This window comes from Leptopilina heterotoma, unplaced genomic scaffold (assembly GCF_015476425.1).
Source record: "Leptopilina heterotoma isolate Lh14 unplaced genomic scaffold, ASM1547642v1 Lhet_113, whole genome shotgun sequence".
Classification (NCBI taxonomy): Eukaryota; Metazoa; Arthropoda; class Insecta; order Hymenoptera; family Figitidae; genus Leptopilina; species Leptopilina heterotoma.
The window spans coordinates 1747533-1760896 of NW_025110832.1; the positions used below are offsets into that span (position 1 = coordinate 1747533).

The following is a 13364-nucleotide window of genomic DNA, read 5'->3' on the forward strand; positions in this document are numbered from 1 at the left end:
CTGTTAAATATTTTTTTGTTGCACGTTAAAAATAATTCGCAATTTTAAATAGTTTATAACTTTTTGAAGACGAATCATTTTATCTGTCCACTTGGATATTTTGAAAGCTTATTTCTTAAAGTTTATGTAGACAGAGTTTCAATACTGTGCTCAATAAAAAATTAACAAATTTTTTCTCATTGAAAAGTTAAAGGTTCTAGAGATATGCCCTTATGCCTCTATTTTTATTTCTTTAAAAGGAATCGTCTAGTTTTTATATTTTTTTGAATTTGAAATTCAATTACTGTTTCAGTGCGACTATATAGTTGAAAAATATTGTTAAAAAAATGTGATGTATTGTAATGAATACAATTAGTTCTACTTCGATTAAAAGAATGATTATCTTATTTAATTTGTACCACTGTTTTGAATTAAAAATTCAATCACTCCTTATAATGTTTTTGTATTTCATTTTTATATTTAGAACCAAGAATGTAATTTCATAAAAAAATTTAAATAATTTGACTGTCATATGAATCTTCTTCTTCTTCTTTTGTTTAAATGGCCTCTTGTATATACAAATAGCCAGTACTATATGAATCTTCTAATCATTATATGAAAAATTAATGTTCCTTTCTTTTCTCAAAGCAAATTTTCTTATTTGAAATCATATCATATCTCTCTCACCTCTACTCCCTCTACTGCCTGTCTGCCAATGAGAGTAAGGGAGAAAAAACATTTAATTTGAATTTTCTAACTCTCTTACTCTTATGAGTTACCATGGCAACCTGTAGGCAGACAGGCAGGCAGTAGAGCTGTGCGAACACCTTTACATGCTTTTTCCACAGCTAAAGTTTCCATTCTATTAAGTTTAATACTTTTATGGTTATAAACGTTATAAATGTTTTGGACTGACAGTGACAGCTCTGTATTCACAAATCAAATTCTATAAATTGTAAATAAATACTTATATAAAATAAGTAAAAGTTAAAAAGTCTTGGTTTCTGTAATCGAAACATTGTAAAAAGCCATCATTAGTTTAACGTGTTTAACTTTTAGTCACGGAAAATCTTCGAGTTCACAAAAGCGATGTGTTGATATTGCATTCATCATGGTTAGTATTTTTAATAGAAACGAATGTTTTAATTATGTATTTATTTACTTGCATCTCGGTTTTTTTAAATATATATCGACAATAAGCAAAGCTCACAATATCACTAAAGTTTGACATATTATATATTTTTTTGTTGATATTTTTATATACTACACATTTTGAGTGCATGTGAGAGTAAATTTTCCAAAATAAGTTTAATTGAAGAATTAAGATGTCAACTCAAAACAATTATTAAAATTAAAATGTGTACAATATTAAATAAGAATCGTGAACAGACGAATTTTCTTGAAAGAAATTAAAAACTGAAAATTTAAAAACGCAAATAGTTAGACAAATTAAAATAGATACCCGCTGTGTTTATTCCATTGAGAAGAGCAAATATTTTTCTATAAAAATTGCCCAAAATTGAATGAATATAATTATAACGTTACTAATGTTGACTTTAAGAGTTTTATTTCGTTTTAGTCTTATTTAAATACCTGTACAAATGAATACCTAAAATTATAAACCGAAAATTCGTTTTTTTGTACTTTTTATTTTTTTAATATCCGGATAGGTTATCCATTAGTCCGGATAATGCGATCTCTACTGTAATTTCTAGGCAACTTGTTGAATTTTCATGAAAAATTACAAAACTGGTTTAAGAATGGAAAAGTGTAAAATTAATAAACATAGAATATAAACTATAAGGAATCAAAATCCATCGAGAAAATTTATGAGCGACAAGTATTTTAAAAGTTATAATGAAAATTATATTGGCGTGGTGAGTGCACCAGCGCTACACTTAGTTTTTTTTTATCATTTTGGGTATTTATTTGGATTTGTATTTAAATAAGACTGAAAGGAAATAAAACTCTTAAGTCAATGTTAATAAATGTTTAGTTAAAAACATTTCAAAAGATTAACAAACATTTTCTTAAAATCATTAAAATACATCAAAACGCAACGTTTCGTGTCAAAGTTCAAAATTTATTGTATTAAATGCTTATAAACTTTAAAATTAAAAAAAGAATATTTGAAATTTGACCGGATACTCGAAAATCCAGATAATGTGGTCTCTACTGTATATTTAAGATCAATTTATAAAATGTTTTTAAATTATAATAATTTTATAATTATAAAGAAAAATATTTAAATATCTATTTAATATAGTAAAAACAAGAATTTATTAAAATGCTGATTCTCAAATTTTTAAGTTGAAACTTAAAAATATACATGTTTTGAATAAAAATAAAAATTGAAATTATTAAATTAATTAAGAAAATTAATCTTCATGAAAAATATTAAATAATACTATTATTCAGATTTAATTAAAGTGAATAAATTATATTCAAAAAATAAGTAGGGGAGACCGGGGCGTAATGGCTAAGGGGCGTAATGAATAATTGTAATTTGTTTAAAAACCGTAAATTGTAATAATTTCGCACAATAGACAAGTTATTGTACTTGGTATACTGCAAGTTTGTCGGAAGTTTCATTAATATTTATTCATTATTGTAAGAAATATAGTAGAAAAACTATTTTTGACGTACGAAAGTAACTTTTCAAAATTTTCGTTTTTTCGTTCTATTTTTTTCAAAAATAGCTTTTAAAAAAAAACTGAAATGAGGTTTCGATCTTGACACGTTTGTTTTTAAGGGACAATTCGAGATTTTTGATTCACACTTCCGGTATTGTTAAAAAAAAGCCAAATATTTGCCGAGTACCCCCGGGGCGTAATGGCTAGTTTTTCCCGGGGCGTGTTGGCTAATGCAATACGCTATGTATAAAAAGCAACCTACCATATCGGCGAAGTGTAGGTTTGTTTTCGCGATTGCTTGTCACTTAGTTTAAGTATGTTTAGGTATTTTTAACAAAATTTTAAAGCTTTGGTCTAAAATTTACAAATAGTAGATTTCAAGCTACGATTTTAATGAGAAATTACAAAAAAAATTGAGAGAGTGCCAATATCACAGAATATTATTGAAAAAGCGATAGTTGAAGTATTGCTGAATAAAAATAGCATTCACGGAATACCCAGGAACCTTAATTTACAATATGCAATAAGATTGGAAACTGTAGATAATAATTAGCAATCATTATTCATTACGCCCCGGGAGTTATCCATTACGCCCCGACTCGGGCCGTATTTTGGAGCTCTGCATTGCTCCAGAAAAACTGTTGTAGAATAAAAAGTAAGAGTCATATCGGGACGTTTGTAGTCTTAAAAGAAAGCTGAGATACCAGAGTAAATTTTCTGGAAGATAAACATTCAATTAGAACAAAAATGTCCGAGTAAAACAACAAAGAGTGAAAAGTTAGCCATTACGCCCCGGTCTCCCCTATGTTACTGTTATTTTATATAATTTTCTTGTTGTATGATTTAAAAACATTTATTACATATTTGAAAATTAATAAGTGTTTAAAATAAATAATCAGATAATTAAATTTTAATTTAATGAATAATAAAATAATAAGTATAAATAAGTTGAAAAAATCAACTATTAATGTGAAAATTTTTCATTTGACTACGAGGCTCTTAAATAAGTATGTCAATTCTGGAAACTAATACTTTAGTCAAGTCAAGGAAGTTTTACCAAACTGTTCCTGAAACGTTAGTGCCGATCAAGGAGGTATTCAAAACAAACATTAAATTCTATATATAACTTTACTAAATTTCACATAAATTTTTTTAAAATTTAGTATTTTCTATATCAAAATTTTTCTGTGTTGCACTTTTTCCCCAATTTGTAAAATACTTTTACGAAATTTAATATATATTCTCTCTCCGTGAAGCCTAAACTTTTACTGATTTAACAATGTTCATTTTCTTTATTCATAATGAAGTATAATTTATAAAATGATTATTGTTTTATAATTCACCATAATTTTTGTAATAGATTTTCTACCGATAATTTGTTATTTTTAAATAAATAAAATATAAAATAGTGACAAGTTATTTACACAATAATTTTATACATACCTATACCTACTAAAAATAATATGCTTCTTTTTTAATCCAAAATGTGATGGGTGAACTATGTATTACCCATTATTTATTTTAAAAAAAGTCAATAAAATAAAATTTGAATTACATATGTACATATATATTTGATATGGCTAGCAACGGTCTATTTTGTTAAAACAGAAACTAGACAGTAGGCCTGGATAAGAACTCGATATGCTTCTGTTCGGTTTTCCCTTCCAGCTGCTGGCTTGAATCTAGTTCCACTGGATAGTTATACACTTCCAGGATAGATTTATACACGGGGCAGTAATTGAAGCACCTGCAAGTGTTAATGATTAATAATTAATAATGTGAAAATGAATTGTAACACTTAGAGAAACCAATCAGAAGAGTTATTCCTTTATTATCTGAACCTCTGTTATCCAAACTGAAAATCAATTTATCTGAATTTTTTCGGCACCTAAATGCTAAATTTTATATTTTTACATTTATCAGGGTGACCAGCGGCCAGGGAAAAGTCAGGGAATTTCATTCATAGTCAAGGAAATTTCTAGAAATTTATCAAAAGATTAAAATTCTTTTTATCTAACAGGACTTAAATGGTTTTTATTAAAGTTCGGTACTATCATTAGATATTAATTTTTTGTTAAATAAGTTAGTATTCATATTTTTGTCCCAAAAAAGCAGAAATAACGTTAGTAAATTTTAATAGTCAGGGAAAAAGTCAGAATTTTTTTCACAATCCTTGCTGGACACCCTGTCTATGGGCATATTAAGGGCAAATTTTCTAATTTTTGTTATAGAATATTTAAGTGGAGCAGTGCTTCCTATTTGAGATTGCAAATCACCGCCAAAGCGACAGTAAACTACTTGGAATCCAAATCTTCTATTCGTTGCCATGGATCGTACGAATGATTACAACGACATTTCAGAGTACAATGACCTGTTTCTCGCAGTCCACAATGGAGACTTAAATCTCGTTCATTCTCTGCTCGAGGAATATTCGACAACGGAAACTATACGTGGCAGGACATTGCTGCATGTTGCGGCTGCAAGAGGATATGCAGCGATTGCAAAACTATTCCTCCCTAAGCAAGACGAAATTAGAGACACACCTCTGCATCTGGCGATTAGGGAAAACCATCCTGAGGTATTCAAACTTCTTTTAGGGGAAATTAACCTGAATGCAAAAAATTGCTTTGGCCAAAATCCACTTCACTATGCAGCTTTGTATAATCGCCCTAAATTTACAAAGACACTTATTGATAATGGCGCGATTATTAACGTTACAGATCATAATTCACAAACGCCACTTAATGTTGCCGTGGAGAAAGGAAACGTTAAAGTAGCAGAAGTTTTGTTTAAACATGGTGCTGTTTTAAGTGCCAACGATTTAAAATGTGAGGCGTCTCTTCGTTCCGCAGTTGGGAAAGGAAATTTGGAAATGGTAAAGCTGCTCATGGCGAACGGATGTAACAAAGTCGATGTTCCAAATGATGATAACATTTACTCAAAATCTTCTCTTAAACTCGCAGTATCGTCCGGTCGTATGGACATTTTAGAATATCTCTTGAAGAATGGGGCGAAAAACAGCGCAACAGTTAATGCGGATGAATTACGTTTATTTTCAGCAATTATTACGGGCTGCGGTAGTTTAACTACTTTAAAATGTTTAGTCGACCTTAGTTTTAAGACGGAAGAAGCAGATTTTATATTTTATTGTTCAATGATTCAAAATTTTCATGACGTGTGGCGATATATATTGACATGTTTCTCGAAAATTAATGCAAAAACGTTTTTCAAAGAGAAGCAGCTTCATTTTTCAATTCGAATGGGCCAAGTGGAATCTGTTAAAGCAATCGTAAACGAACTAGCAAGTGAATATAAATCGGACCCTTTTGCTAAAAAATTAGCTGTTTACATCGCTGCTGAAAGTGGCAATGAAGAAATATTAAAAATTCTTCTAAACGCTCGTTATCCCATTGACAGTCTGTTTAAATTTATAAGTCCTCTTCACGTTGCAGCAACATTCGAGCACCCGAGATTAGTAAAGCTTCTCTTGAAAGCTGAAGTTGATGTTAATTTGCAAACTGAGCATGGTCTCACTCCTTTACATTTCGCAGCATGTGCAGGGCAGTCAGCAGTAGTAAAATTTCTCCTTGAAAATGGTGCTGATCCCTTCATATCCAGTTCGTTCAGCGGATCAGCATTAGAAACGGCCTTGAAGCTATTTTCACCCTCGTTTTCTTGCAGACCTATTTCTCCATTAGTGTTTGAGGGTTTGGTAAAAGTGACGGAGTCACTAATTCAGTATTCAAAACCTGAAAATATTAAAAACCTAGTTCCAGAAGCAGTTCGAATAAGAGTTTCAAGTATCAATAATTCAAATCCAAAGTCAAATGTACTGCCATCGGCCGTATGTGATTCTGAATTTCGTCCTGAAATCGTTAGATGCCTTTTTAATTATCTAAGTGATGAATTAGTTGAATATTCTTCAGAAGAAATGTTAAATAATCCGTTTCCAATAGGACATGCGAAAGAATTGTTACATCTTCTGATAGATTATAATGATTCCAACTGGTGTTTTCGAATCAGCATAAGTGAAAATGAGATCAATTACAAGTGCCAATTGCTCCTAACTAGTTACTCTAGAAACATTGATGGTCTTTTAAATACTGCAAGGTCAATTATCTCGAATGAGGATTGTGATGGATACAATAAGGCACACAAGGAGGGTAACACAGAGTTTGTAAAATTAATAGTAGCGAGGTTAGTGTTGTTAACTGCTAATTGTTATCTACCTTTAATTGCATTTTGTTTAAAGAATGATTTTAATGATTGGCGAGAGATGTGTACAAAGGAGAAAAGGGTCATGCAAAGGACGAAAGTTAGTAAAAATCTTAAATTCACTTTCCATGATATATTAACTAAATCAATTGATAAAGTTGCAATGTACGCGAGCAATAATGATTTTTTAAAAGCAATCGAGTCTTCTCACACAAAATTTCCGATATATGCTGATTTTTTGAAGGCAATTCTCGAAATAGCAGAAAGAAGAAGAAATTTCATCAACGACTGTGTTAGTTTAATGTTTGATTTGGTTCAAAACCGTCATAGAATTCGAATTTCAAGAGCTGAAATCAATCAGATTTTCAAATATCTCTCAATTGTAGATTTGCAAAGATTTTCAGCAGCCTGTTCCTAAAATGTAATTTTAATAGGTACATTTAAGGCAAAGAGTAATTTTTGTGTATAATTTGTTATGCAGTTTCCTTCTACGATGAAGAAATTTTAATTTAATTATTTGTTTCCATCAATATATTAAAATGTAATTTAATCTTCAATAGTAATTATTATTAATTACTATTTACGTTAATTATAAAGTTCAAAATGGATGTATATATATTGGAATTACATCGTTGACATAATTTTAAATCAATGTTTTGTACGTCAGAACATCAACATTAACTATAGTTAAACGCTTATTAAAAGGTTGTTTAAAATATTTTAATAATTATGATATTGAATCAAAAATGAGCTTTTATATACCTCAGTGAGGCCTTTATTTTTACACATATGAGAATCTGTAAACAATAAACGTTTTATAAAATACTTAATACCTTAAAATTGTTCTTTTCTTTTTGTCAGTAATTTGTTTTCCTGTAATTTCCAATAACCCTCTCATTTTAGATGTGTTTTAAAATTGTCATATATTTTTTAAGGCTTTCATTTGCATATATTACACTGGAATCTTGTTTAAACAAAAATTGCTTATACGGAAAATAGAGGTCCGGAGACTTATCAATAAATTTAAAATATATAAACACACGATCACACCTTATAATCGAGGTTCCAGTGTATATAAACTTTGAATTTGAAGAACAGCAAACTGTTACCCACACATTATCAAATGAGGCCTTGGATCGAATAACTCGCCCGACGCTCGAAGGCACGCGCTAATACCAGTCGGGTAGCAGTGAGTGGCCCAGAGGCGCTCACTGCTCACTGACTGGCAGTTGCGCGTTCCTCCGAGCGTCGGGCGAGTTATTCGATCCAAGGCCTCAAATGTTTCCTGCGAAAGTTAAAATTAACTTGAATGCAACGTTCCGAATTCTTAATTATGAAACTTATGAAATTTTAAAGTTGAATATTTCGTTTTGTTTATTAATTAATTAATTGGTTTTCAATTTTTCAAAGTATATTATAGATTCAAATACTTTGCATGCGGCCTCTCAATTGCATTTACATATTAAATACATTCATTTAGTATATTATTTTTTAAAGCTTTAGATTTTTAAAAGTCTAATATCTCCGGCTATAATGAACGAAAAACTTTCAAATAAGAAGTCAAAAGATCCACATTAAATTGTGAGGTATTAAAGAACGTTGCAAATTAAATTAACAACATAAAAATTAAATAAATTCAGAATTGGTGTTATTCTTATTATGCATGAAATTTTACTGCAAATCAAAACCTTATCAACAATTAGTAACTACTAGAGGTGTGCAAAAAGCTCGACTAGCCGAGCTATTATTGGATAATAGAGAATTAAACCATTTAATTGAGTCAATTAATTTTTATTTAATTCAATTAAATTTTTTTTCAGTGTAGTAGAAAATAAGACCAAAATGGATTATTTTAATCATAACTGGTGTTCATTTAATTCTAGATGGATTAAAGTTTTGCAGATTATATTAATTTATTCTCGTATTATTTTAGCACATTAAGATTAAATTAGAAATGCCAAAAAATATAGTTTAACTTTATGAAATGGGTTGAAAATACTTTCATTTCATGTCCTCTGGGGAGACTTAAAATTGTTGAAAATTTTGAAGCTGGAAAGAGCTATAGCTTTTTCTGGTTTTGAGATATTGAGGCTAATTTAATTTTAGTACACACACACATGTACGGACAATTTTCAGAAACACGTTTTTTGGACTCCTGAGGTCAAACTACATTGAAATATGTCAAAAAATCACAATTGAAAATTTTTACCAATACAACCATATTAAAAAAATAATAACAAAACATAAGAAAATTAATCAAAACTTCTGGTGATTTTGGGCAGTATTTCTTAAATACTTATTTACCTAATTTTATTAAATATTAAAGTTTTAAATATGAAATATTAAAATATGAAGTGTTAGATTTCTCAGAAATATCAAAGCCGTTCTATAAAATTATGTCAGAGAGGATGAAAAAATCACGAATCATCAGAGTCACAAAAAGGCATCAGAAAATCGAAAAAATAATCAAAATGTCTGATATTTTGTCATGATTCTTCATTATTTTTTTTAGTATGCAATCTTTTCTCTATTATGAGTAAGCATCAAGAATTTATTTAAATAAGTGATACAAACATTCTTATTTTTGTTACAGAATATTTAATTGGAGCTGTTTCACCTATTCGGGATTGTAGATAACTATCAAAGCTGCAGTAAAGTGTATTCGTACCAAATTCTTCAATACGCTGCCATGGATAGTTCAAATGATTATGATGATACTTCTGACTACAATGAGTTGTTTCTTGCAGTCCACAATGGAGAATTGGAACTTGTTCATTCTCTGCTCGAGAAATATTCGGCGACAGAAACGATACGCGGCAGGACGTTGCTGCATGTGGCGGCTGCAAGAGGACATGCAGAAATAGCAAAGACACTTTTAGGTAATGGAGCCACTATTGGGGTACAAGATATTAAGGGCAATACACCGCTTGATGTTTCATTGGCGAAAGGAAACGTTCAAATGGCCGAAATTCTTTTTCAACATGGTGCTGTTTTAAGTGACAACGATTTAACTAACATGGAACCTCTTCGTAACGCAGTTTCAAAAGGGAACTTTGAAATGGTAAAGCTACTCATGGCGAACAAATGTAACATAGTCGATGTTCCAAATGATGGCGACTATTTTCCCAAATCTTCTCTTAAACTTGCAGTGTCATCTGGTCGTTTGGACATTCTTGAATATCTCATAATGAATGGTGTAAAAAACAGCAAAACAGTTGAGGAAGATAAACTAGACTTATTTATAATAGTTATTTTCGAAGGCAGTTTGGATACTTTAAACTTTTTAGTCGATATTGGTATTAAAGTACAAAACTTAGATGACGTATTTAATACTACATTTAATTTGTGTCGTCATGACATGTGGAAGTATTTAGTAACAAGTTTGTCGAAAATTAGTGCAAAAACGTATTTTAAAGAAAGGCAGCTTCATTTTTCTATTCGAACGGGCCAAGTGGAGACTGTCAAGGCAATTGTGAATGAACCATCAAACGAATATGAATCGGACACTTTCGCCAGAAAATTAGCCGTTTACATTGCCGTTGAAAGTGGCAGTGAAGAAATATTAGAGATTCTTCTAAACGCTAATTATCCTGTTACTGACAGTCTGTTTAATTTTATAAGTCCCCTTCATCTCGCAGCAACATTCGAGCACCCGAGACTAGTGAAACTGCTATTGGACGCTGGAGCTGATGTTAATTTGCAAACTGAAGATTATCACCGTACACCATTACATTTCGCAGCAACTGCAGCGCAGCCAGCTGTAGTTAAATTTCTTTTAAAAAATGGTGCTGATCCCTCTATAACCTCTAAACGCGGTGAATCGCCGCTAGAAACGGCTTTGAAGGTTTATTCAGGCATAATTCATGTATTAATACCTGTTACTCCTTCAGTGTTTGATGGATTGGTAAAAGTGACGGAGATGTTAATTCAGTATTTGAATAGTGAAACCACTGAGGATTTATTTCACTATGCAGTTAAAATGAGAGTTTTATCAAGTATCAATAATTCAAAACCAAAGTCAGAAAGACTAATATCTGCTGTAAGTGATTTTGTATTTCGTCCTGAAATTGTTATATGCATATTTAATTATCTAAGTGAAGAGGAAGTTAAACATTTTTCTGAGACATTTTTATTTGAAGAAAGTGATTTATCTCATTACCCACCAGAGTTGTTTAAACTTTTTGTGGAATATAATATTGATTTGAAATCGTGTTTTGATATAGAATTATACACTAGCATTAAAAATATCAAGCACCAATTGCTCTTAATTGGTTACTCAAAAAACGTTCCTAATCTTTTAGACACAATTTCAAAAATTATTAATGATTACGATTACGATGGAGATTACTACAATGACGTAGAGAAAAAGAATATAATAGAAATATTAAAATTATTATTTTGTCGTTTAGTATTGTTAATTACAAAGTGTGATCGAATTGAGCTTGAGGAATGTGATTTAATTGATGTTATTGATTGGGTAGAGAAGTGTTTAAAGGAGAAAAGGGTCATGCAGAGGACGAAAGTTAATAAAAATTTAAATTTCACTTTCTATGACGTATTAACGAAATCAATGGATAAAGTTGTAGGGTACTCAAACAATGAAGATTTCCTCACTGCAATAAAATCTTCACAAATGAAATTTCCGATATATGCTGATTTTTTGAAGGCAAGTGTCGAAATAGCAGAAAGAAGAAGAAATTGCATCGATAAGAGCACGACGTTAATGTATCGTATGGTTAAAAAATGTTACAAAATTCAAATTTCTACTTCTGATATTCGTCACATGTTCAAGTATCTCTCTATTGTAGATTTGCAAAGATTTTCAGCCGCTTGTTCCTAAAATGTAATTTCATGACAAATAATGCAAAGATCAGTTTTGTTGAATAATTTAGGATGTATTTTCCGTCTATGTACGATGAAGAAATTTTTATTTAAGGATTTCTTTCCATCAATGTATTAAATTATAATTTAAATTTTACATATTAATAATTATTATCACATTAATATTTCAGAGTTCAAATTTATAGATGTATATTTGCGATTACATCGTGTTAACTATAAGCTTTGAGCCATTGTTTTGTACGTCGAAACATATAAACATTAACAAATTATACGCTTATTAAAAGTTTGTTTAAAATATTTTAAGTGATGTGACATTAAATAAAATATAAGCTTTTATTATTTTTAACCGCGTCAGTGAGGCTTTTATTCTCATAGAGAATACATGAGTTTATAATAATTATACATTTCATAAAAAATCTGAATAACCTTAAAATTGTTTTTAGATTTGAATTAATTAATCTATTTGTCAGTAATTCCTCTTTTCCCGTAATTTCAAATAGCTTTTAATTTTTAATATGTTTTAATTAAGGAGGAATGGTATACCTAATCGGGCCAAAAGTTTGTGACATTTAGGGGAATTTGTAATTTTGTTATTTAAGCTACATATAGCAGTTTTTCTTATTGAAATCATAAAAGTAAACATCAATGAATATTAAAAAGTATATATTAAATAGGGAAAAGATAATAAATTAATCAAATTAATTTTTTTTATAAAAGCAGAAAATAATTTTTGTAACTGTCTGTACGAATTTGAAACCTAAGAAAATAAAAGTTACTGAAATTCTCTCAAGATTATTTTCGGATTTATCGAGTGTTCCATTGCAAACTTTGAAAAAATGCTATTATTACGTATATATGTGTCTTATTATGCTGTAATATTAATGTTATTAATTATAAACATTGTCAAATAACAATTTGTAATGAGCGTTTAATCGTGACAACCTCGCAATGCAAATAGTTTGTTTTTTGATCGTTGGTAACAGTGTCAAGTGTTATGATTTGCATTTCTGTGGTTAAAAATAATGAAAATTTGTCATTTTTGGTACCTTTGGCGCCATCTCTTGGTTCTATGTACCACTAAACAGCTGTCACATGTGAGACTTTATATACAGTGTTGCCACGTTTTCTCTGTTTGTCTGTCATAAAATTAGTTTTCTTCCAGAAACTAATTAATTACTTTTAAACTAATTAGTGAATAAAAAAGAACCTTCGTGATTAATAAAGCTTAAATCTTGACCTTCAGGATAGAATTTTTACAAAAAATTCTGATTGTTTTAAGTATAAAATTTTTAATGATAAACATGCAAATTCGTGCTTTCTCCATAAGAGGTAATGTTAAATTAAATAATTTATAACTTGTAAACTATTTAGTGAAAAGTTCTGAAATTTGGTGGGTCATTTTATTATATAAAAGCAAATCATTTCCCAAAATATCAAAAGATTCTGAATGTTTTGAATTTCTATACCATTCCTCCTTAATTTGTATGTTTATAATCTGTATATGCGATAAAAGTGCTTTTTATACATACCAGAAAATCAAATCAAATTGATGAGAGTGAAAAGAACAACAATATCTACCTATCTCTTTTCCACTCATGATTTTCTGCTTTCGGTGGACGTATTCTGCTTACATGGGATCGCACCCTAAGGGGGTCCAAGGACCCTATTATTCTTTATAAATTTAATTAAGTGTAT

General features: G+C 29.8%; 2 protein-coding genes across 2 annotated transcripts; both read left to right on the forward strand.

The window, feature by feature from the left end:
• The first annotated feature begins 873 nt into the window (after nucleotides 1-873).
• LOC122505270 (ankyrin repeat and KH domain-containing protein mask-like) lies at nucleotides 874-13137 on the forward strand. The gene is made up of 2 exons (XM_043616779.1): nucleotides 874-1093; nucleotides 9421-13137. Exon 2 carries the CDS (start codon nucleotides 9517-9519, stop codon nucleotides 11665-11667), a length of 2151 nt encoding a protein of 716 aa, XP_043472714.1. The 5' UTR covers nucleotides 874-1093; nucleotides 9421-9516; the 3' UTR covers nucleotides 11668-13137.
• On the forward strand, nucleotides 5049-7363 carry LOC122505294 (ankyrin-3-like). The gene is made up of 2 exons (XM_043616804.1): nucleotides 5049-5190; nucleotides 5333-7363. The coding sequence occupies exon 2, from the start codon at nucleotides 5485-5487 to the stop codon at nucleotides 7243-7245; it is 1761 nt and encodes a 586-aa protein (XP_043472739.1). The 5' UTR covers nucleotides 5049-5190; nucleotides 5333-5484; the 3' UTR covers nucleotides 7246-7363.
• Nucleotides 13138-13364: the final 227 nt, after the last annotated feature.

Bases quoted from the DNA above. Each gene is read 5' to 3' on its own strand.
- LOC122505270 (XM_043616779.1), top strand. From the start codon at position 9,517: ATGGATAGTTCAAATGATTATGATGATACTTCTGACTACAATGAGTTG.
- LOC122505294 (XM_043616804.1), top strand. From the start codon at position 5,485: ATGGTAAAGCTGCTCATGGCGAACGGATGTAACAAAGTCGATGTTCCA.